We start from the raw sequence: 23457 nt of genomic DNA on the forward strand, positions 1-23457 counted from the left end.
CGCATTTGAACAATTAGCTGGAAAAAGAATGTGGAGAAAATGCTTGCTGGGTAAGGAAACAAACGCCCGTTGGAGGAGACCAGGCATCAACCTCCAACCTCTCGACCGAAAGCTCGATGCATTAATACTAAACCACGGCGAGCCCACTATCCCAAAAGACATTGGAAGCTTTTTCTATTTACTAAATCACATGACATCTTTTCACGATTACTAACTGGTTAGATAAACAATTGATATCATTGCTGTTTACTGGTTAATAAATAGCCTGAGAACTCGTTTCTCAAATAGCGCCGTTACAAAGAGTTTTAAGTTAGAAGACAAAGACGTGAACACAGGTAATGAGTAGCTCTTTATCATCTCTTAACAGAGGTTTATAAATTTGAAGAAAATTTACCATTTGTCTTTCTACTGAAGACCATTTTACCACAATTATTACATGTCTTGAGCTTACTCCTTATAAACCAGCAGTTTTTTTCGGCTCAACTTCAACTTGTTACTATAATCACAAGTACTCATGACAACTAGAGATTGTCTTCAGTACACTATATTAAAGTTCTCTCAAAATATTACTATCGCAATAAAATCTAAATTGATACGTTTTATTATACCTAATTCTGTCCAAATTATCTCAATGCATCAAGCATGTTAACAACAGCTTCTATAATATACATCGGTTTGGTCTTACTTTCAAAATATAACTATGGCAATAAAATCTACATTGATACGTTGTCATTATACATAATTCTGTCGAAAAATTCGAGGCATTTCAAATTAACTCAATGCATCAAACATGTTAACATCAGCGTTGCAAATATACATCAGTTTGGCCTTAATTTCGAAATATTTTTGAACAAGGCAAACAAAAACCTATTCCTTTAAAATCATACTATTTATGGTCCATATCACTAAAATTTACAACCCATTTTCTCGTTTTTCTTTTTTTTAATCTGGTTACGGTTCAAAAAGAGGGGACTACTTGAGATACCACGACCTAAAATTTAAAATCTGCAGTCACTGGAAACTGTTTTGTGGTGTATCATGTAAAAAATCGTCCGTTCAGGCGTCCATGCTCGGGCGGTGCCCTGGTGACGAACTCGGAGGGTGCATTTCCTGGTCCTGGGACGAGTGGAGGAACTTGTGAATACGCTCCTCCATTTGGAATCCCATCAGGTCTTTACGGGTAATTATTCCTCTCACCCTACATATACAGAATGATTAAAATAGTAACATGTTTATAACCGTGTTTAAAATTTTCTCGAAAGTAACTTTCGATAACTGTTTCCCTAAGATAAAGCTGTGTTTGTTCGGTAGTGGCAAAGTTCAAAACAACCATACGACGTGAGGATAATGTATTATTCAGTAAGTGACACATGCATGACACAGACATCCAAGGAGCACTCGGATTTTCTTTTCCGAGTATGCCTGTGTCACTAACTGAATAATACATCATTCTCATTTATTCACCAGGGTTAAAATATTCCATCACATTTATTCCATTGCGCATATGCCACACATGACATTCCAACCCTAGCAGTATGCAGGATGTTTATTCCACTAACCTAGTTTAATGGCCTTAGCTCCCACGAGTCTCCAGCAGCTCAGTGGTAGAGCATCCGAACTAGTAATCGGAAGGTCTTAGGTTCGACTCCTGATAGGAGCACTCGCATTTTGTTTGTCGTGTATGCCTGTGTCACTTACTGAATAATACATCCTTCTCATTTATTCACCAGGCTTAAAATATTCCATCACATATATTCCATTAACCATACGACGTGGATAAGTATTAAATCGCCAAACTCAAGTCTGAGTTATCTCATAAGCACCAACTGAAATTTCCCCACGCGAGTGACCGTGTGTAAGCCACCCATAACGGGCGGCAAGGAAACTGTAGCCCATAGAATATAGTATTAGGATTCCTCTGGCTGGAGGGCGGAAAATATATAGAAAAGTCTAATACAATCAGCATTAAGATTGTAAGGAATACTACACCACATCTAACCTGTTTCGTTTGTCCACAACAGTCAAATGCCTGAGGAAAGAAGACAGAATCTCGGTTATCAGTTGAGTATGGTGCAAAGAAAGCTAAAGCCTGCCGCACCCTTGAGGAGAGAGCTGAGCAAACTGTCTTGCGAGGAATCGCGAGGTCACGCGAGGCAATCAGCTCAGCTATTTCCTCAAGTGTGCGGTTGAGGTTTCATGAGAATTTCGCCTCGCGAGGTGAAATCTCAAATATCAAACACGACAGATATTTTCCTCACGGCCTCGCGAGGCGAAAAACTCACAAAAACTCAATTGCACACGTGATGAAACAGCTGAGCTAATCGCCTCGGGAGGCAGTTTGCTCAGTTCTTTCCTCAAGTATGTGGCAGGCTTAACTAACAAGGGTGTCCTTTCAAACATCTCAGTCGTCGTCCCTTTATCGTTGATAGGGAGCTTTGGCAACGACGACGGCGACGGCAACGGGGAACGTCAAAAATAACCAAAACAACAACTCTGCGCGTGCATTACACTTTTTGGTACATTTCTTTACCGTTACTGCACGACCAGGGCGTGAAATTTCCTGATGGGACGTAAACACACGACGACAATTTTTTCTTTCTGTTTCTAAACTTGGGTGCGGTCTCCAAGAGTTCAACTCCACCAAATTTCACCTACATTTGACATTTAAAGCGAGTTGGAATAATCGGAACGACGTTTGAAAAAAGGCGAATTCATTTTAATAGTGACCATTTCGATGCCGACGGCGTCACCGGAAGATTACACGACGACAAGGTTTTAGGCTACGCATGCGCACTAAGCACACTGACTTTGACCTCACTTCCGGTTGTCGTTGTCCAAATCGTCCTTGAGATTCCTTATATGTTCGGTAATCATTACACATAGTACACATTTCGTGGTTCAATTTTATCCTTGATTCCAATTTCTCTGTTTTTTTTTCGTTTTATACTCATTATAGAGCGGATTTCAATTGAGTGTCGAAAGTAATTTCACGTTTGCTTTGGTTTCGCTTTACTTCGCTCTGTGATTGGCCAGCAAAACACGCGCCACGTTCTCAACCAATCAGCAGCAAAACCAAAACCAATCGTGCCTTACTCGAACGCGTTTCCCGCGCTTGGCGCCGATTACATGTATTTGCTTCGATTTCTGATTGGTTCATTACGCTGTTTGCTTCTGTTGTGATTGGCCAGAGTAATTACTTTGGTTTTGGTTTTACGACACTCAAATGAAAACCGCTCTAACACACCAATATACTCAATAACAAAGTAAGAAAAAAAAAAAAACTGAGTCAGTGCACACATACCTGAGTCCCAGAGTCCTGAATATGATATAGGTTCTGTGAAGGGAGAATGTTTCCTGGACAGTGGGAGCCGAGTGGTTCACGTAGGGCGACTAAACAGTACAATCAAAGTGATTTGGTAACAATGCGAGTGATAACACTGAACCCAAATGTGATTTTTCTAGAATAAACTTTAACAGTGTGACGAAACTTTTAGGTGTTTCTTTACCCCTTCCAACCAATTTTTTAAACTTTTTACCTGAACATGGTAATCACAGTTCCATACTAAAAATCATTGGGGGTAGCCGAGCTCGTTTTTGAGTCCTAACCACTTTAAGCTAAAATTAGGGGTGCTGAATGAATGAATGAATGAATGAATGAATGAATGAATGAATGAATGAATGAATGAATGAATGAATGAATGAATGAATGAATGAATGAATGAATGAATGAATGAATGAAAATGAATGAATGAATGAATGAATGAATGAATGAATGAATGAATGAATGAATGAATGAATGAATGAATGAATGAATGAAAATGAATGAATGAATGAATGAACGAACGAACGAACGAACGAACGAACGAACGAACGAACGAACGAACGAACGAACGAACGAATGAATGAATTCTTCTATACCGCACATATCACCAAGTCTCATGGCGGTTTACATTTCTATGGGGTGAGATCGGACGTCAGCACGTGACGAAAACAATCGTAACTTGTTCACCACAGAATGTGTTACATACCAGATCTATGAATAACTCCTGGTAATGCGGAGCGTCCGCGTAACGATCCAACTGGGCGTTCAGTCGCTCGGCATCCTTTACGTAACCGTAACCTTGGTGCATCTACAAAAAGCAACAAGACCAATTTTCGGTTGACTGTAGACAGAGAGTCACGTGACTCCTTTGGCTTTTGATTGGTAAAAAAAAAAATTCGGACAACACTCTCGACCAATTGGATGTAAAACTAACAGGCGCGATCTATTCAACCAAAATTCCCAGGGATTTTTGTCCAAAGCTGATTGGATTGGTTCGGTCCAACCGGAAACGTTTCGGTAAAGAAGGCCCGCCTTTCGAGGGGGACCACTTTTTCGGTTGGACAGGTCTCATCTCATCGGAAGTTACCTGTTCCGTCCTACAAATTTCCCCTTCAATCACCTCTCTGTCGTTTATTCTGGTCCAAAGTTAAATTGGATTAGTTCAGCCTGACTGCCAAAGTTTTGGAAAAATCTTAGCCGCGTTCCATTTGCCACTACACAAATTCGGAAATTCCGTACCAGAACCAAGCCGCTGCCACGGCTAAACCACGGCCTTTCAACTGGATACCTTTGTGGAACAAACGTGCCGTTTGGGTGACCCCACAGAAGAGAATGTAACGGACAAATTGTCCCGCGTAGGGAGGGCAGGGTCAGCAAGTTGCGGCTTGCGAATTCAGATTTGAATAGACTGGTTGCAGTCCGTTTCTGGAAAGTTGCGCGGGAGAGCTAGAAGAGCTGGCAGTTCCTTTCCTCGCCCGCATAATAGTTCAACCGCCAGATTACTCAGAAAGGGACTGCTAGCAGTTTAAAATTTTAATGAATGAGATTCCATTCAGCAAGCGTCGCGTCCATATCATTGGAGTAATAAAATTTTCTGTCGTACTCGAAAGTTGAGGCTGGATTTTAGGCTTAATCCACGACTAAAATGAGCCGAAATTTGACCAAATTATACGACGAAAACAACTCTTTCGAAAGCCAGGATTCTAATGTCAAGGGTAATTTTTTTTCGTGGGGATGTAGGGGGGGGGGGGGGAGGTTCAGACGGTGTCGGACTTCCGGGGAGAAAGAGCACCTCCTTTCTTCTCTTTTCTGAGGGGGCGGAGGGGGGTGGGGGATGGTTGCATCTAGGTCAAATGTGCTCATGTGTTAAAGGAGCTATGCCTGCGCCATTCTGAGTCTACTTGTCGACTAACCTGGTAATAATCGAGTCTGTTAACATCCAAGTCTTCCTCGTGCAGTGAAAGATTCTCTCGGGAACAAAATATGTCTTCACGAGACAGCAGAACCAAGATGTCGTTTCTTAAGTGAAAAACAGAAATCTGGTAAGACATAAGAGTAACTTTTAGCTGGCCAAGGAATGAAAAAAAGTGAAACTCCGACATAACGAGCTCCTTTATCAGGAAGGTTATCCCTCAGCCAGACCAGAGCTTCAGTAAAATATATTAATAAGTGAGAGACCATCGCTGCTACGTACACAACTTAAGCAGCTGCGAAAATAAAGCCTGAAAAAATTCAGGCTTGAACGGGATTTAGATTTGACGCGCGTCTCGCTGTTACATGAAGTTTTAAGCCGCTCACCCTCGGTATGGGGTCGAGTCACGTGAAATGGTATTAATGTTAGATGGTAAGCGTCTCAATCCAGCTTTGCCACCAATCATGTTTATAATGGTCAGAGCAGAAATTCAGTGCGCTTCCCTTTGTTCAGTATTCTTTAAGTCTAACTGTAGGGAACATTCATTTCTTACAAGGTAAGGGGGTGGATGGGTGGGATTCTATCAACCCAACTGTTATCACCCCCACCCCCACTCAAAACTCTACCTCCGAAGAAAGGAGAAAAGAAATTGGTTCCTGCTAACCTGGTGGACATTTTTCCGGACCTCTGACTGCGTAAATTATTAGATAACCCTCACTCACCCCCCTCCCTATAACCAAACTTTTTTATGCATGCCCCCCCCCCCCCCCCATTTAAAGCCTCCCCGAAATGATCCCTAAATTGACCCCATAATGATCTCCAACCCCAGACGGATCCCCAAATTGACCCAAAATGAAAAAACATATAATCATTCTATTGTTTTGTTCCTTCAATAGAGCTGCCGCTTCGGTATGTGCCGCATGCCGCATGACTGCCAATGAAACTGGCTAGCGATAGGCAGGGTTGGGAAGATTTTGTTGCTCACCCATGTGCCACACCGGCTTGAAAGGGAGTATTTTCTCCTAATGCTTTTACTAACAAATAGTTTAGAAAAATTACACAGAAAGGTACTCATTCCCCACCCTCCCTTCCCTGAGAGGCGAACATTGTGTTACATCTGTTGCTTTTGATGACCACAGGTAACCCATCCCCTCTCCCTCCCTTACCCAAAAGATAAGCGTTGTCATACCTGGATATCAAGCCAGAAAACACCTCATCATCCTTCTCGGTTGTGGTCACCACGGGATACCCACCGTGTGGAGTGTCTAACAAAAGATGGGTGAGCCGAGACACCGATTCTATCTTGTGCACAACCTAAAGGAAAACAAGCCAAAAGCGCATGAAAAAATCCAACCAAACAAAAACCAAACATTGAACTGTGCGAACACAGAATTTGTGTTACGGCCAGAACGTGAGAGACACAGACAATCGGCTTGAAATTATTTCACAAGGTAACATAAGGCAGGTTTCTTGTCTACTGAACTTACAATTGCCGGCGATGACATGGCGTCTCCAGCTTTAAACAACTCCAAGTTAATCCTACCGACAAGAAGAGAGAAAATATTTCAGCTGCTTGCCCCGGGGGGCGGGGAAGGGACCTTATTAAACCCTTCATATATATTCAATTTCGCTGGCACACCCCCACCCACCCCTCTGCCGAACGCAGACCACCTCAGTTACCCCCGAGAGGAATATCGTGGAATCAGTCAGCCACGAGAAGAACGACGACATAGAACATCACTTGCACTTCTCATTAACACTTACGCCTTTGATCCTTCGTGGAGAATAACAGGCTCAGAATCGAGGAATGGAATACACTTCAATTCCAGCAGTGCATGATACAGGGGATGAGTGGCGAAATCACCGACCCATTTAGCAACCATGATGGCGACCATGATCGGTAACAAGAACTGAATGTCATTGGTGATCTCCATCTGCAAGAAAAATAATTTCACAGCTTCACCAATCGAGACCAGAAACATGTAGCTGTACAAAGATGTTAGTGCAAAACTAGCATATTGCGAAGATTGCCAAAAGGGTAACCGAACCTCACGAAGTCTACCGAAAATTTACGAACATTTCCGAAAATGGCAGAAGATTTCGAAGTTTATGGAAGACCACTGAAACATTTCGGAAGGTTGCAGAACAAATCCGGAATTTACCGAAGAGAACTTGATCAATTCCGAAGGCTGCCGAACCTCACCAAATCAACACGCTACTATACGCATGATGTCCGAAGATAGCAGAATATTTCGAAGTATATGGAAGACCACTGAAACATTTCGGAAGGTTGCACAACACTTCCGGAATTTACCGAAGAGACCCCGATCAATTCCGAAGGTTGCCGAACCTCACCGAATCAACACGCTACTGTATACGCATGATGTGATCTCCATCTGCGGATGAAAGGTTTTCTTAACTTATCAAGTAATCGCAGCTTTTGCCTCAAGCGCTACAATAAGAAAAATCTAGTCACATGAACAAAAAGGATGCACGATGCCGAACATGTCTTGTTGAAGTCTTAATGATATCAACACTCACCATAATCACTGTTAATGACATGGTCAGCCTTGACACACCACCAAAGAAAGACGCGGCTCCGATGAGCGCAAAAGCTCCGGGATCCATCCACGCCCAGTAGCCTGAGGAAAGTAAAAACCGTTTTCGATTAACCTGGAAAGTTCTAACAGGAACAGAGAATATCTATACGGGAGGGCTCTTTCCTCCCCCAATGCGACTCTTTTAAATTAGCGAGAAAATAAATTATCCATTTAATTGTCACAAAATTAAAACACAGGGGCAAAGTTTTCATTACCACACTCTTCTGTCAAGTTGGCAGGAAAAGTGAAAGCAAATTCTATCCTCATTTTACTTTTAAGATGACAGTCAAATTGGCATTTGTAGTACCAGCAGATTTTATCCCCGCTACATTTTACCATATCAAGGTTGGCATTTGGAAGCACAGAATGAACTTTATCCTCACTCATTTGTGCGATTTGAGTTGGCTTTGAAAGCAAAAAAAACTCACTTCTAAAATCAAATTGGCTTCTAAAGCACTAGCCTGTGAGAGCAGAAGCCTTTTCCGAACTTCACCAAGAGCGTCACAAGCAAACACCGGAAAGGGAGTGTGCTCGTGCCAGCCACAACGGCACAAACTAAAATTTATCCACGTTATATTTTTTCAAGGTCAAGTTGGCGCTGAGGCAAGAAGCAGACATGCAAACGTTCTTGGTATAAGTAGTGCGTACCTATGGAATGAACACCAAACATATCCACCATCGCTCTGCCGATAATTCGGCCGTATGTTCCGCCTATAAATCTGAAAACACCACAATTCTGTAAATGATGACATTTTTGGACTAAATTGCTGTTAAAGGAAAAAAAATTAAAGCTACTTTCGCTGTGTATATTTGTAGTTTCCTCTGTCAGACAAGAAACTTTGCTCCACATTGTCTCTCTTCACCCACGTGTATAAATGGGAACCGGCGATACACTGCTAGGAGTCACCCTGCGATATTTGGACTTCCCATCAAGGGTTGAGTAGTAAAACGCCTATAGTTGCTTAACGCTAGAACAAAACCCCGTATTAGCCACTTCGGAGCGTCATATGTGGGTTGAGTTTGTTGTTGGTTCTCGTCCTTGCTCCGAGAGGTTTTTCTCCGGGTACTCCGGTTTTCCCATCTCTTCAAAAACCAACATTTCTAAATTCCCATTCGATCTGGAAAGTGTCTCCAGTTAGCGCTCTGTGCTAACTTTACACCTTCGCTGTGGTGATATTTTGGTTTTTATGTCTAGTAATGCACTCAAGTAACATTACAAAGTTAACATGTTACGACGTTTCGAACATATTTATTTTTAAGCATATTTATATCACAGGGGGTTCGAACAAAAAACGTGTCACGATTTAAAATCGAAAGAAGACCGAAGACCAAAAGTTCCGACAAAAGGAAAGTGTCATTCCTTCTATAAATAGTTCGAAGCTTCTTGTTTAAGCTTCAGATTTAGTTAGAAACAGGTACAGATTCGAAAAAGGTTAAAGGAAGTGAACCATGATAGTGTTGTATCATGTAGTGACGGATAAAGTGGGGTTAATGTTCACTAGCAACAGCATCTCCCGCACCTGTGTTAACTTGTTGTGAGCTTGGGCCGGGAAAGGAAACAACGCAGGACAACCACGCACCATATCATTGCACAGGTAACCCAAACGAGCCCACAGTAAAGAAAAGTTTTAAAAGTTTGCACTTACAGCATAGGTACGACCAAACCGCTTGAAATAGCGGTACCAGCTGACCAACAAGCGAGAAGGAAGTATATTACTAGTACTGTAAACAGAGACCTGAAAAAAATTATAACAAGCACATTTGCCACGGGCTTGTCGACATTCTGGCTCGGGTTGTTCAAAGAGCGGATAAGTCTATCCAGTTAATAAATCACTATCCAGCGGATAAAATGTTCTCCAACCAATATACTTTATTCGCTAGATAGCGACTTATCCGCTGGATAAAGTTATTCCCTCTTTGAACAACTGGAGCCTAGAAAACAATGATGGTAGCGTTTGTTCAGGAACAAGTGAATGTGAAAACAAAATAAGATAATCACAAGATTCTCATATTCGATGTATATCACAGCTGAATGGATATAAGCTGAAACGGTTAAAGACTTTAACTGTCTGCTTAATGAAGCATACACAGTTGTCTGTATCGTCAGTCCTTTCATGGCTCCCGTTGCGTTTTAGTAACTAGGTCAATGCCGGAGGTCAATGCAGAATTTAGATCGGATAATCTCTGGACAAATGCCCAGACAAGGAACAAAATTTTCCAAGGAAAAATGATCCAAAACGTCTGTCAAACGTAAAGGGGAATTTAGAATCTGATTGCCAATACTGCTTCTTACCCGTATCCAAGTTCATAAGGAGTATCCCGGGAGAACAAGTGATGAATGGCTTTCTCTCCAGTAACAAACAGCAGAGTGGCCACTGAAGGAAACAAAGTAAAAATCAATATTTGAAAGTCTCAAATACCGTACGTGCGTGCCTTAGGTAATCTAGAGCTTAAGGTTAATCGCTTCCACAATTTGAGAACTTTTCTAATAATCCTAGGCGATCCCAACAGTGCTAACTTCTGAATTAGCCCAATTGACGTGTTCACTCCGTTTGTCATCATCATCATCGTCGCCGTCATCGTCATCGATGACGTGTTCGTGTTCGTGTTCGTGTTCGTCGTCGTTGTTATCAACATCATCGTCGCCGTCATCATCATTAGGGACGACGACGACACGGAAATGGAACTTAAAAAGTTATCTTCGCGTCTTCTGAATAAATTCGAGATGATTTATACTCTCTCAGTTTGTGTAATGTGGCCGAACTATCGAAAAGCTAACGTCGTAGGGGCGCCTTTAAAGTTCATAAAGAGAAAGGAAAATTAATCATCATGCGTTCACGTTTTCCATAAAACCTTAAATTTGGTCATTTCACGTTGTTGTTTTGCAGAGGACGGCAAAGAAATGCACCAAAGTGTATGCAGACCCAGTGTCTTGCTAATTAAAACTATTGTTTTCTGACGTTCTCGTTGACGTCGTCGTCGTCGCTGCTTAAGGTCCCTATTATTATCATCGTCGTCGTCGTCATCATCATTATAAATTATCATTAAATTATTATCACGCTACTGCTTCTTACCTTCATTAAAGGAGGAGTTAGTAAACTTGGTCCCATTAATAGTTATCGTGATTCCCACTGGACAAGTGTAGTTGTTCACATCTCGTTCAGTGTGCAGAGGATGTTGGCTGTCCGACAGACACTTCGTGCTACAAAGGAACATATCATCAGAAAATCGACAATTTATGATACTCATGAAGTAGATTCCACTTTTACAGGTAGGTCTCTGTGTGGATTGTCAAGGCCACCTGTACCATTTAGTTCTTAGCCTTGTTTTCCTCATTCACTAGGGAGCTTAAAGGGACAGTATCACGCTAGTTTTAGTAACACATTGAAAATCGAAAAGACGCTATTCGGTTGATAGAAGCCAAGATATAATGACTTAAATTCTATTAAAAGACTATGAGAATGCAAAGAAACTATCCACGGATATTTTCGCCGGCAGATGACCAAAATGAAAGTGGGTTCAAATTTGGAAACGTCGGGCACACGTTTTCAATTTTCGCTGTCGTAACGCACTGAAAATTGGTTGTACTATATTTTGGTTCAACCTTTCGTCTCAGTAGAACCACTATTAATATTTCTTTAAATTAGCGATTTAGAAATTGATTAACACAGTGTTCAAAGTGTAAATTTAGTGAATTTTTGCCCAAAATCATGATATCACCCATGATACTGCCCCTTTAAGGGGCAGTTTTCGGCAGCGAAAACATCACTAGTAACGTCGTCTCGATTATTCCAACTCCCACTAAATGTCAAATGTAGGTGAAATTTCCTGAGGTTGAGTTCTGGGAGACCGCACCCAAGTTTAGAAAGGGAAAGAAAAGTTCGTCGTCGTGTGTTTACGTCCTCCACAAAACGTCCTATCAGGAAATTTCACGTCCTAGTCGTGCAGTGACGGCAAAGAAATGTAATGCACGTGCAAAGTTGTTGTTTCGATAATTAAGCCAATTTCTTAATTTTTGATATTCTCGTTGCCGTCGTCGTAGCTAAAGCTCCCTAATGATCACGTTGCATGGCCACCTTGACTTGTAGGCAAACATCATCACTTTAAACCGTTGTCAAAGACAGATTATTATACACTGTAGTTCATTGGACGCACAACATTGTTTTCAAGTTCTGTTATCATTTTGTTACCATTGAACTTATGGTTCTTCTGCAATGGAGGCAAACCTGGCTGTTTTAATTTTTAAATAGGCCAAAGGAAGTGCGTAACATTATTTTAGTTCAAGATACTGATAGTGGAAGTTTTGCGATAGTGGGAGATTCAAGACAGCCAGACATTGAGATTGAGGGTGATCCAAGATACTGGTACCGTAGAACCCCGCTTTGCGACCACTTCGTCATTACGATCATTTTTTTGTGCCCCGAACGAATTTAAAGTCCAGTCATTTCCTTAGTTTTACAGCCTCGTTAATCCGACCACCCCGTTATCACGACCGCATTTTCACGGCCCGAAGGTGGTCGTATTAACGGGGTTCTACTGTAGTCAGATTTCAAGATAGTGGAGAATCCGAGATGGGCTGAATTAAAGATTGATAGGACACCAAAGGGGACCTGTAATATAGCAGGAGAACACTGCGACTGTATCACTTGTAACCACTCCCTTGGAACTAATGAATAGTATTAATTAAAAAAAACCACCTACTTTATTTAAATGTCACTGTATTTAGCGCAATAACTGGGGAAACTCTCCAGATCGAATTCGAATTTGGATAGTATTAGATAGTATATTTTTTGAGGAGAGCGGAAGACCGAAGTAACCGGAGAAAAAACTCTCAGAGCAAGGACAAGAATCAACAACAAACTCAACCCACATATAACGTCAAGTCCAGTAATCGAACCAGCGCCACACTGGAGGAAGGAGAGTGCTCCTACCACTACACCATCTCTGCTCCCTAGTCTGGGAATCGAGAAAGCATTTGAAACTGAAAAAGAACTGTTGTTTACCTTCCCTCGGGAGAAAAAGAGCACTGAAATGGTGTGCACGAGAACGCTGCAGGTAAAAACACTGACGCTGAGCCTGTAATAACCTGCAACAACAACACATAAGGACTAATGTTAGTTGCAAAACGTATTGAGACACTCTTTCATGTACGCGGAATATTTCTTGTCCAAATTGCTCTATCACTGTCTCCATCCCCCCTCCCCCTCCCCCTCCCTCTCCCTGTAAAATTCTTCCAGCTTTACTGATTGGTCAATTAATTAATTAATTAATTAATTAATTAACAGCAAATTATAAATATGAGAGAAAAAGGCCAAAAAGGGTTAGCGCGAGCGGGACATGATACCCATGCGAGGCGCAACCCCAACCTAATAAAAGTCAAGTAAAAATTACAAATGAGAACACTAATAAAAAACACGAAGATTACGAACGGTGGCACGAACAGTCACGGGAGAGGAACCAGGTGCAAGGCACATCTATGTCAAAGGTGGTATCTAATGAAGTAAAATAGGTGGCACACTGTTGCCTTGCTACCTGGATTACGTGCCAAAGATAGATGCACTGTGTCTTGGGCCAATATTTGCCATTCAGGGTTGAGTGTTTGGCGATAGTGTCTAATCAATTTTGCAACTAATAATAATATTATTGAAGGGCTGGGAGCATAACTTCAAATCGCTTTTGTTGTTTTAGCGGCTCAGATTCGCCGGAGTTTTAGCATTTGGCCTTGAATTCTCCCAGGAAACGTTGCCCCAATGTTTTGTCCGTTGCTTCATGCTTCGTGAGCAATTAAAACCTATGATTATCGGCAAGATTTCCGTTTTTATCACTAAACGAAGCGCAAAGAAGCGGGTAAACATTGGGGCAACATTTCCTGAACGAATTCAAGGCCACATGCAAAAACTCTGGTGAATCTGAGCTAAAACAAAAAAAGCGATCTGACATGGCATTTGGGTTGGTTATGCTCTCCGCTTTTCAATTAGTTGCAAAAATCGTTGATACTCTTTCACGTACGCGCAATATTTCTTGTCCCATGCTCAGCCACTGTCTCCACCCCCTCTCCCTGTACAATGTTGCCTTGTTACCCTGATCACATGCTAAAGATAGGATGAGGGAGATTTTTCTTGCACTGAAACTTGGGCCAATGTATACCGTTGAAGGCTGGGTGTTGAACTTATAATTTGTAGACTTCCCAAGCTTTGAACTCAAACTCCCATCAGTCAGTTTAATTGTACAATGTAATTTAGGCTAAACAGGGCGAGCTCCAAATTATGCTCCTAAAGTCTTTAAATAATATTACTCCTTGTCCCAATGAAGTCCAAGCCCAAAACACAGCAAGACTCCCGAATTCATTTATAATAAATGACAATTACAATGTCGACAAAAGAACAGTAGAACAAGAAATACTGCTTAAGGAGTTTAACTTGAATAGTGACTATTGCAAATTAAATTTTATCCACCAAATCAAACAAAGAGAAACAAGGCGCTTTAACTAGGGAAATGGAAAGGCAGTAACACATTTTAGACATTTTTACAACACATACCATAATTACTATTGGCTCACACAGTTTGGCAATGTTTTTCCACTGTTTAGACTTAATCTTGGCAAGTCGGGATCGTCTAAACCTTGCAATCTTAAACCAAAAACGAGACATGGCAATATTCTTAATAATTATGATTCTCATGAACAGAAAACAAAGGAACTCACCACTGTGAAGGAAATTTTATCTAATTATCAGAAAATTTCATGAACATTTGCTTTGAATTATTCATGGTTTAGGAAGCAATATCAAGTACTCAAAAGAGTGTAAATACTTGTTTCATCGGATTTCCAAAAAACACCTCAAATTGGTTTAAAAAAACTCAGTGCCTAATTTTTGCAACCTAGTTCTTGGTTAGGAAATCAGATGAAACAGTATTCAACGTGTTTGATATATAGATTTTGTGCTGTTAATTTTCTGTTCCTTTTGAGCGTGCAAACAACTGTAAATGCTACCCACCTCGAATAGCCCTTGCTAATTGTGGGTATGTAATATTGTAATTTGTCTTTTCTAATATTAAATTGTTGTTGATATATTACTTTAATTTGGACAAGATTAGAAAAGGGATGTAATCATTTTAGGAAAATCTTGCTACTTTCATTGCTACAGTGAAGCTAGAAAATTATTTCCCTTGTTTATTTGGAGACTGTTTTTTTAACAACTTGCTACTGTCCAGCTATCTTGAAGCCTAGTTTCTTGAATGAGCGTTTTTTGTTGGTTGGTTAGTTTGCTTTGCCGGGAATCTCCCGATTGCGGCCAACACAACTGATTAGTCCCGAGATCACGATAAATTCCCGTTTGCTAAACGCATCAAAACACACTTGAAGACATTGTTAAGGATTTTGTATTCCCTTCACTGGGTTTCACAAGGTTTTTCACTACATTCACAAGCACGCGTTTCTCACAGATTACAATATAAGTATTCATGTAAGTATTCATGACCATGATCTTCCAATTCCGATCCCTGTCACTTTGCCCTAAGTGATTGACGTTACATTTAATTACAGTAGTTAACCAAGTTGTTTCCGGTTGGCGATTACAATCAAACAATCATTGGCCAAAAACATGAACGAGCTTTTTTACCTGAAGTATTAATTATAACAGTCAGAGTCTTAGACTCTAATAGCTAAACTGATCATTATTTAGAACTTCACTAGACACAAGTCATACTGGGCAAGATTATTGCCATACATACAATGTATATCATACCTTTAAATTAATAAATGTAAATACAGCTCCTAGTAATCCACCAATGATTCCAAGAATAACAGTTGGTATAAAAGCCAAAATGTTTAAACCAATGCCATGACTAATCTGCAATAAAATCAGTTCAACAGTCCTGAATGAAAATGTTAGAACCCCACTAACAGCCTGTGCCCATCCTTCTGAATGACTCACTCAAAAATTATTGAGTGAGTCAGTCCCAAGGCAAAAATACTAATTGATGGTAGGGATAGGATATTTTTTGAAACAACACATTCTTTCCCAGATCTGCATGTCATGATCACTTATTATCTTTTAACCATAACAATTCAGGTATAGTTTGCAATGCTAATCAGTGGAGCAACAGTCACATGTTTGCCATCATTGCCATTTTCCTGCCTAAAGCTTTGCTTAAAACTTGCCTGAAATAAGATGTTTTTGTCAGCTTTAAACGAGCCAAAATCTCCTTGATACTTGAAGCCTTCAAAAGCTGAATTGAACAAATCCTACAAACAAACAAAAATTATTTAAACAAATCAAAAAGGTATTGTAAAGGACGGTGCCTACTTTTGTTACTGCGCATACGTTCTGCGCATCTCGAGATACTCGGGTTTCCTATGGGTGGTGCCTACTAATACAGGGATATTTGTGCACGGTTTAAAACTATGTGGAGAAAGCAGAACTTGGCTAGTGCTCTTGGTATCCAAAAAGAAAATTTGGGGTAACCATGCATTTTTCAGATATAAGAAAGCTTCAATTTGGAGATAAAACGCCATACATTGCTTTGTATTTTACTGCTTTTTAGAAAAATTGTTGCTTAATTATCTCTGAAAAATGCGTGATTACCCCCAATCTTATTTATGGATTTCATGATAGCCCTTGCTTAGATCTACTTTTCCTGCATAGTCATAAACTGCAAAAAAATACCTCTGTATTAGTAGGCACCGTCCTTAATATTAATTATATTAAGAAAGTGAGCAGCAAATAATTAAAAGTAACTGACAACTTTCATTGTCACTGCTATTACATACATGTATTTCTTGTGGTAATGTTTTCAATTTCTGTTCATAACTTACTGTAGTGAATGTAGATACCATGCATGCAAAGAATGTCTGCCATGATAATTTCATGTTCCAGAAAGAAGACACTTCCTCCATAGAGAACAACAGTCCACCCACTGGAGCTCCAAAGGCTGACGCCACACCTGCTGCTGCGCCCGCGGAAATGAAGTTACGCCTGTGTGATTGAAAAACTGAATGTGATTTGGAGGCGCTTTAAATTTAACATTTTAAGGACGGTGCCTACTTTTGTTACTGGGTTTCCAATGGGTGGTGCCTAGCTACTAATACAGGGATATTTTTGCCCGGTTTAAAACTATGCGGAGAAAGCAGAACTTAGCAAGTGTTCTTGGTATCCAAAAAGAAAATTAGGGGTAACCATGCATTTTTCAGAGATAAAAAGCTTCAAAATGAAAGAAAAAAAAGAGAAAAAAACGCCATACAATGGTTTGTATTTTACCGGTTTTTTTGAATTATTGTTGCTTAATTATCTCTGAAATATGCATGGTTACCCCCAATTAATTTCATTTTGAATTCCAATAGCCCTTGCTTAAATCTGCTTTTCCCGCATAGTCATAAACCGCGCAAAAATACTTTCGTATTAGTAGGCACAGTCCTTAAGTTATAAAATAATGTTATTGTACAAATTTTTGAATAGAGTGGCCTTTTAATAGGGAAAAATAGTATCACCTTAACATCAGACCAGAAACTCAGACATTAACTGAAGACCTCTCTTAACGTTCAATTGAAATTTTATTTTTATGTACAGATTAGGATTTTATCAGCATTCTAAAAATGATCACATATTAATTTCTTTAATTAAGTTGTGCTTCTAAAAGGAAAAGGTACAAGCAGCCTCCCCTCCCCACCCAATAACCCCTAGGCAAGGATAACTGTAAAATCTTTATTAGACACGGTGTTTCCTTCAGGACTATACAATATTGGATGCAGTTGAAGTTTCAAAAAGGTGGAAAGGTTTCAGTTTGAAACGATATTTAACATGACGATAAAATTAATAAAAGCAACTTTTAAGCAATATTATAAATTTTTGAATGAATCCATCTGTTTCATGGGTGGAGGGATGTGAACAATCATTTAAGCCCTACGTACATGCGAAGAAAACATTTCCTTACCTATCTTCTGTGTTCCGAAATCTTTCAAAGAATGGCAACTTAAATTTAAGAGTCTGTGATTTAAACTGGCTGAGGCCTGCACCAATGAGGCTCCTGTAATCACAGTAAATGTTCACTTTATTGATAGATTCAAAACTATGTAGATCAGTGGAAAGGAGGCAAACTTACTCATTAAACTTTCCAATCTTATCTTCACCTTACCCAGGCCAATCCCCCTCTCTGCAAAATCTTTCCTCATTACAGTTTACACCTAAAACAATTTCTTTAGTATGGCGCAGCACTATTAATACAAATTATGCACTTAAGTCTAATTATTCTCCAGGCTATCAAGGCCCACTGACCCATAAAAGTTAAGGGTAGTTGTGAAAGACATTTTTTTAAATGAACAAATTCTTGTTTTCCTATGTGTCTAAATTTGAAGGGGTGCATGGAAAAACATCTTAAGTGACACCTGATAGACTGCTAGATTCTCCAAACAAATTTCCTTGTTCTACCTTCTACAAACAAAGGAGAATTTAACATGAGATCAAGAATCACTCCGGGCTATATTCCACGGGTGCACCCCTTCATTTAAGTGTGCAGAAGTATTAAGCTTTTAAACTGAAATTTACTCTTAAACTAACATTCAATTAAAGTAAAGATTTCTGGAAGCAACATACCCAAGATGAATCATGGGACCTTCAGGGCCAATAGGAAGGCCGGCACCAACAGCACATACACAAGAAAAGAACTTCACTATCATGGTCTTGAAGTTGAAGATGTGTCGAACCACAGTTCCATTCAAGAAACCAATCAACTCAGGGATACCTGAACCTCCAGCAGACGGGCGGTAGTACTACATGTATAAAACAGACCATTGATACATTAAATTAAATATTAGTATGGAAATTGTCGGGGCCTGCCATGAGTGCACTTCTTTCCCACTGTTTAATGAACATCTGCATGAGAGGCATTTGAATGACTAAAGTTAAAATGCCTTCAATTGATGTTTTAAAATATTCTCAGAACTAATCGTGTAAGAAGTAGACGAGGAATAGTAAGCAGTGGTAAGGAGAATATGTATGATGACACTGGGACTTTAAAGCCAATGATACATGGTTCAACATTTGTTGAGCAACAATTATTGTTGCAGCTGCTGTTCAACAAATTATGTTGAACAGTGTATCATGTGAAGTTAAACGTTGAAATATACCATTCAACATGTTGAAAGTTGTTGAGCGTTGTTGAACGAAAATCGAGCTTGGCTCTATTCAGTGTTCAACAAGTTGCCGCAACAAGTCAACAGGTCAACAAGTCGCAACAATGTTCAACATTTGCTGATCAACAAAAGTTGAAGGATGTTGAACTGTGTATTATTCGATTCAGTGTTAAATTGTGTAGCAGGACGTACATGACCTACAAAATCTGTTTTGATCAAGGGATTTCATTAGAAACTGGTGGCTACTTTCCATATCCATGCCACCTTCAGTATACTTATATAAATGGTTTGAAGGTTTTTTCAAGTTTTCTTGAAAAAATAAATGAATTCAATTGTCAGTAAAAGTTTTTTTCTTTGATATTGTCATATTTTTTAGTTGTTGGATGATTGTATGCTACGTTTTAACAATGTTATGAGCAACACAATCGACTATTTTCGCTGTTCGCTTTCCGCCATGTTTAATGGTGAGGATGGACTGGAGACACTCTCTGTCAGTACCATTTCTATCCATGAATGAACAAAGTTCATGACTACTAACCACTACTGGAACAGAACTTGCAATGACAAATAAAACACTATATCCAGTGACCCAAACCCATGCCACAGCAAAGTCACGATCCTAAAAAACACATAAAGGACATAAATTTCAAATTTTAATACTGACATTTATTATTAAAACAATTTTTATTAACAGTTACACTTCTACCTGCATGTGGATCTGTAACATAGATCTGGCATGTTATGCACTGTACCTTGATAAACTCAGAAGCTTTATCCCACTTTACCCTGCAGCAAACAAAAATAAAGGAATGTCAGGCTAGGGTGCATCCTTCAGCAGTATGTTTCAAAAGAGTAGGTTTTAAATACATTGTAAGACAAATCTGATATTTTAACTGCTTATAGTGGGGGTTGCAAGCTCTTCCACCCTTTCCCTAGAAAGAAAATCTTTTATTTTTTAAGATCATTAGTGTATTGCCTGTAATCTTACTCTGATATAACATCAATAAGTTGATGCATGAGGAATCCAATGAACCCAACAGTAAAGCCGATCAATCCCATCATGACCCAGCGATCCCAGTCCAGACGTGAAGGCTGCTGCTTCAACCAGTTCTAAAATATCAAAACAATTTTATTCAGTGAAAAGTTGTAAAATTTGGCCGGGTACTTTAATTTACAACTTAAACTAGCATATTACACTGTTACACTGTATGTAGCATTTTTCAGAACATTTCATTTTTTTTTAAATGATTTTGTACCCTTCCCTGAGAAGAAAAGATGGCAATTTTTTCCATTTTTAAAAGGGGGTTAGATTTGCTTTTTTTTAATGTTCAGAGAAGCTGCCAAAATTTGAAACTCCAGCGCAGCGCTCCATGTTGTGATCATTTTAGGCGCCATTGGCAACTTACATTTTAGTCCTGGAGATCGGAGTTACCACAAGTTTCCTAGTTCCTTGTTACTAAACCAAAAGAGTAAGTTGTCAAATGGTCACTGAAGAAAAATTTCAAACACTCCACACCCCTTCTGATCCTTTACCTCAGGGTTGTCATAGCAACCCTAAGGTTTTGCTGAAACTTTTGGGATACGTCAGCACATACCTGTGGTTCTTTCAATATGTTTTTGTTAATCTTTGACAGATCCTCAAAAATTCCCAAGGGAAAAAAGCCGGTATGATTTTGGTTTGACTCAGATTATCTGTCATTTAGGGACAGGGTGGGTAATTCTTGAATTTTTTTTTTTGCTTGGGTGCATTTTTGTTGATCGTAACCAGTTAGTGAGTTGTTTGCTAATGCTTCCAGAATGAAGAGTTGTTTCATTCTTTTTGATTTGAAGGTTACTGAATTAAGGGGAAGCAATGGAGCATTTTGATTGGTCAATAACCCATCAATCAAAAGTAATGATAGGTTTTTGACAAAAACTCATCTGCATTCATTGCAAACATCCAGTTCATACCTAGATAAAACATTGCCAAGTCAAGAAAAAATCCCTCAAATATTTGCCTGCTCTCTTCATCAGAACACAGTCAACAGACTAAAATACCCAGAAGAGAAAAACGTTAAGCTCCCTGTGACACAAACACTTTGGCACAGCCTGCCTTATCATTTGAGACTTGTAGTGGACCTGCCTTCTTTTAAGCATGATCTTGAGACCCTTTCATTTCAACAGACTTTTTATTAGTCTTTTTATAAGCTTTTACCTTGTGATATAGCCTTATTTATTTCCAATTGTTTTAATTAGCATTTTACCTTGTTAGGATCCAAAAGTGATGAACAGTGCTTTAGAACTTTAGGATCATGTGCGCTTATTATGACATAATGCAGAAATAATCATTGAGGTCAAAATTTGAAACATGCAGTGGTTCAAAGGACTAAAATTTGTTTTAAACTTCCAAATCATAGCAAGCCCACTATACACAAGAAACTAAATTGCTCAAAAGACCGAGTGGAAAATAGGATGTGAGGTAGAAGTCGCGCAGGCCTTAATTTCCCAACCCTTTTTTCAACCATCCGCTTCCAAGACACCATGACTACCTTTTCTGTTTGAAGGCTTTAACATTTCAGATATTCTTGCTTTTGTGGGGAACTTCTGAACTTGTGTTGTATATGACCAGTGACGAACCTGGCAATTTTCCAGTGCCCTACCACTGGGGCAAAGAAAAAATTACAGCCTTTATTTTTTATCTGTTGACAGCATTGTTCAACCCTTGCTGAGTGTTTGTTGATGCCCCAAGGGAGCGAAGGAATTAATTAGCATCAGTTTTGGCAGAGGGCGTTTCGCAAAATGTTCATTTGATTCCTCTGAGGGAGGGGAGGGGGCGGGGGCTTTATTGTGCTTCTCACTTGCATTGATAAGGAAACCATTGCTAAGCAGCCTTTATTTCAAAACTGAGTGTAAGCCTACCTAGAGCTGTCAATAAGCTTTGCAGAATACGGCTTTACAAGACAGTAAAATAGCGAGTGGTTAAGTCAGTCTCCGTGCATAGTCTTCAGTGAATTTGTATCCACGAGTTTATGTAACATATATAAACTGAACTCTTGGATACAGATTCGACTTACCTTGTAGACAGCGCTATGCGGAGGCAGATAGTCCACACTCTCGAAAGTACCAAGCTTTTCTCTCTCCTCTACCGTGTAATGGTGATTGTCATAGCGACTTTCAAATTCGCGGCCCTTTTGGAAGAAACTCGTTTGAGTTTCCGTGGGAAGAGTGTCTTCGTCCGCATGCGAAGATGACACGCCATATTTGCTTTGCTTTCTTCTCAAAGACATGTTGTCCTACAATACACAATAAAAACAGTTCCACAAGCTACCAATTTGAAAACAGATTGTTTCACTTTCACACACTGATTCCCACCAGTGATCCAGTCTTCAGCTTTCATGCACCATGCACATCCATGGTCTGTCATGCGAGATGTTGTTGACCGAAAATTAATCGTAACCGACTACACCCGATTAGTCAAAGCCACGGTGCGATCGCTTCCGAACGTGACCGAAGTTTCATGCAGCTAGAATAAATTAAATTTCGCCGCGTTTATTTATTGAATTGGTCTTTACTTTGTTTCCCTCGAGCTCTATTTACCTGTTGATCTTTTCGAACAGCTTTGTGAAGCAGGTAAAACAATATGGGAATCGTAAATCTTCCGTTGGCAGGTGAAACCACAGGTCTACCACGCATGTTTGAGTGGTGACAAGCTGCTCAGAAGAAGGCCGCTCGGACACCGATTTTGCTTTTATTTGCAATTGTTTTTCTTTCGTTTCAGTTGGTTTTGTTTTATTTCGTTTCGTTTTGTGTCTGTTTAATAGTGTAAAAAGTCTTCTTACACGTGATATTTCGGCTTCGACACTGATCATATATGATCAAGAATTTAAAAAAAATACAAAACTGAATGCAAGGCTGGCACTACGGCAAAGGGGAGATTTATTAGTGGCCAACATTTCGACTAATAGAATTAGTCTTCCTCAGGGCCAGAGCTATACTGAAGGAAAATATAATAACGGCTCCTTAAATTAAAGTTTTAAAAATATATGGAAAAACATGATTGGCTAAATACATGATATGATGACAGTGTACTTGTAAATATGAGATAACAAAAATAGAGGTGTATAATCAAGGTTCAGCGTTCGTTTTTCCTGTTAATGCCTTCTGGAGATAGCGTTTTCCCTCTATGAATTAGAAAAGCCTCGCGTGCCTTACGGCGGGAGGCATTGATGGTGGGTTGTAGTTCAAGAGGGATAAGTCGCATGTCCGCAGAAGAGTGACCTGGTAAGTTGAAGTGTGTAGGGACTGCTGCTGTGGAGTTGGCGTGATGTGGGTTGTTTTTCGCTTGTCTGTGTTCTGTGAACCTTTCACGGATCGTGCGTTTGGTTTCCCCTATATACTGTTTTTTACATTTTTTACATTCAATCATATATGTAAGGTTAGTAGAATTACAGGTTATATGTTGTTTTATTTGTCTTGTTTCGCCGGTGTTGCTAAAAGTGTACGAAGTTCTTGCATC

The 23457-nt window shown here is 39.8% G+C and overlaps 1 protein-coding gene across 2 annotated transcripts; it reads right to left on the minus strand.

Moving 5' to 3' along the window:
• Positions 1–332: 332 nt before the first annotated feature.
• Positions 333–22370, minus strand: LOC146451333 (chloride channel protein C-like). 2 transcript variants are annotated; one of them, XM_085099411.1, is made up of 25 exons: positions 22314–22370; positions 22016–22234; positions 19951–20072; positions 19715–19748; positions 19501–19581; positions 18424–18599; positions 17765–17857; positions 16650–16809; positions 15996–16079; positions 15580–15684; positions 14374–14463; positions 12838–12920; positions 10909–11036; positions 10128–10209; positions 9481–9570; positions 8483–8553; positions 7776–7876; positions 6999–7168; positions 6722–6773; positions 6424–6548; positions 5236–5341; positions 4029–4130; positions 3302–3390; positions 2000–2029; positions 333–1198 (listed from the first exon to the last, which is right to left on the minus strand). In XM_085099411.1, the coding sequence occupies exons 2-25, from the start codon at positions 22226–22228 to the stop codon at positions 1057–1059; spliced, it is 2529 nt and encodes an 842-aa protein (XP_084955537.1). In that variant the 5' UTR covers positions 22229–22234; positions 22314–22370; the 3' UTR covers positions 333–1056. The 2 variants fall into 2 exon arrangements, with proteins under 2 accessions (XP_084955537.1, XP_084955536.1); XM_085099410.1 differs by having other exon boundaries at positions 22016–22344.
• Between the last annotated feature and the right edge of the window lie 1087 nt (positions 22371–23457).

Source organism: Pavona decussata, unplaced genomic scaffold, assembly GCF_977016875.1.
Source record: "Pavona decussata unplaced genomic scaffold, jaPavDecu1.1 SCAFFOLD_391, whole genome shotgun sequence".
In the NCBI taxonomy this organism is placed as follows: Eukaryota; Metazoa; Cnidaria; class Anthozoa; order Scleractinia; family Agariciidae; genus Pavona; species Pavona decussata.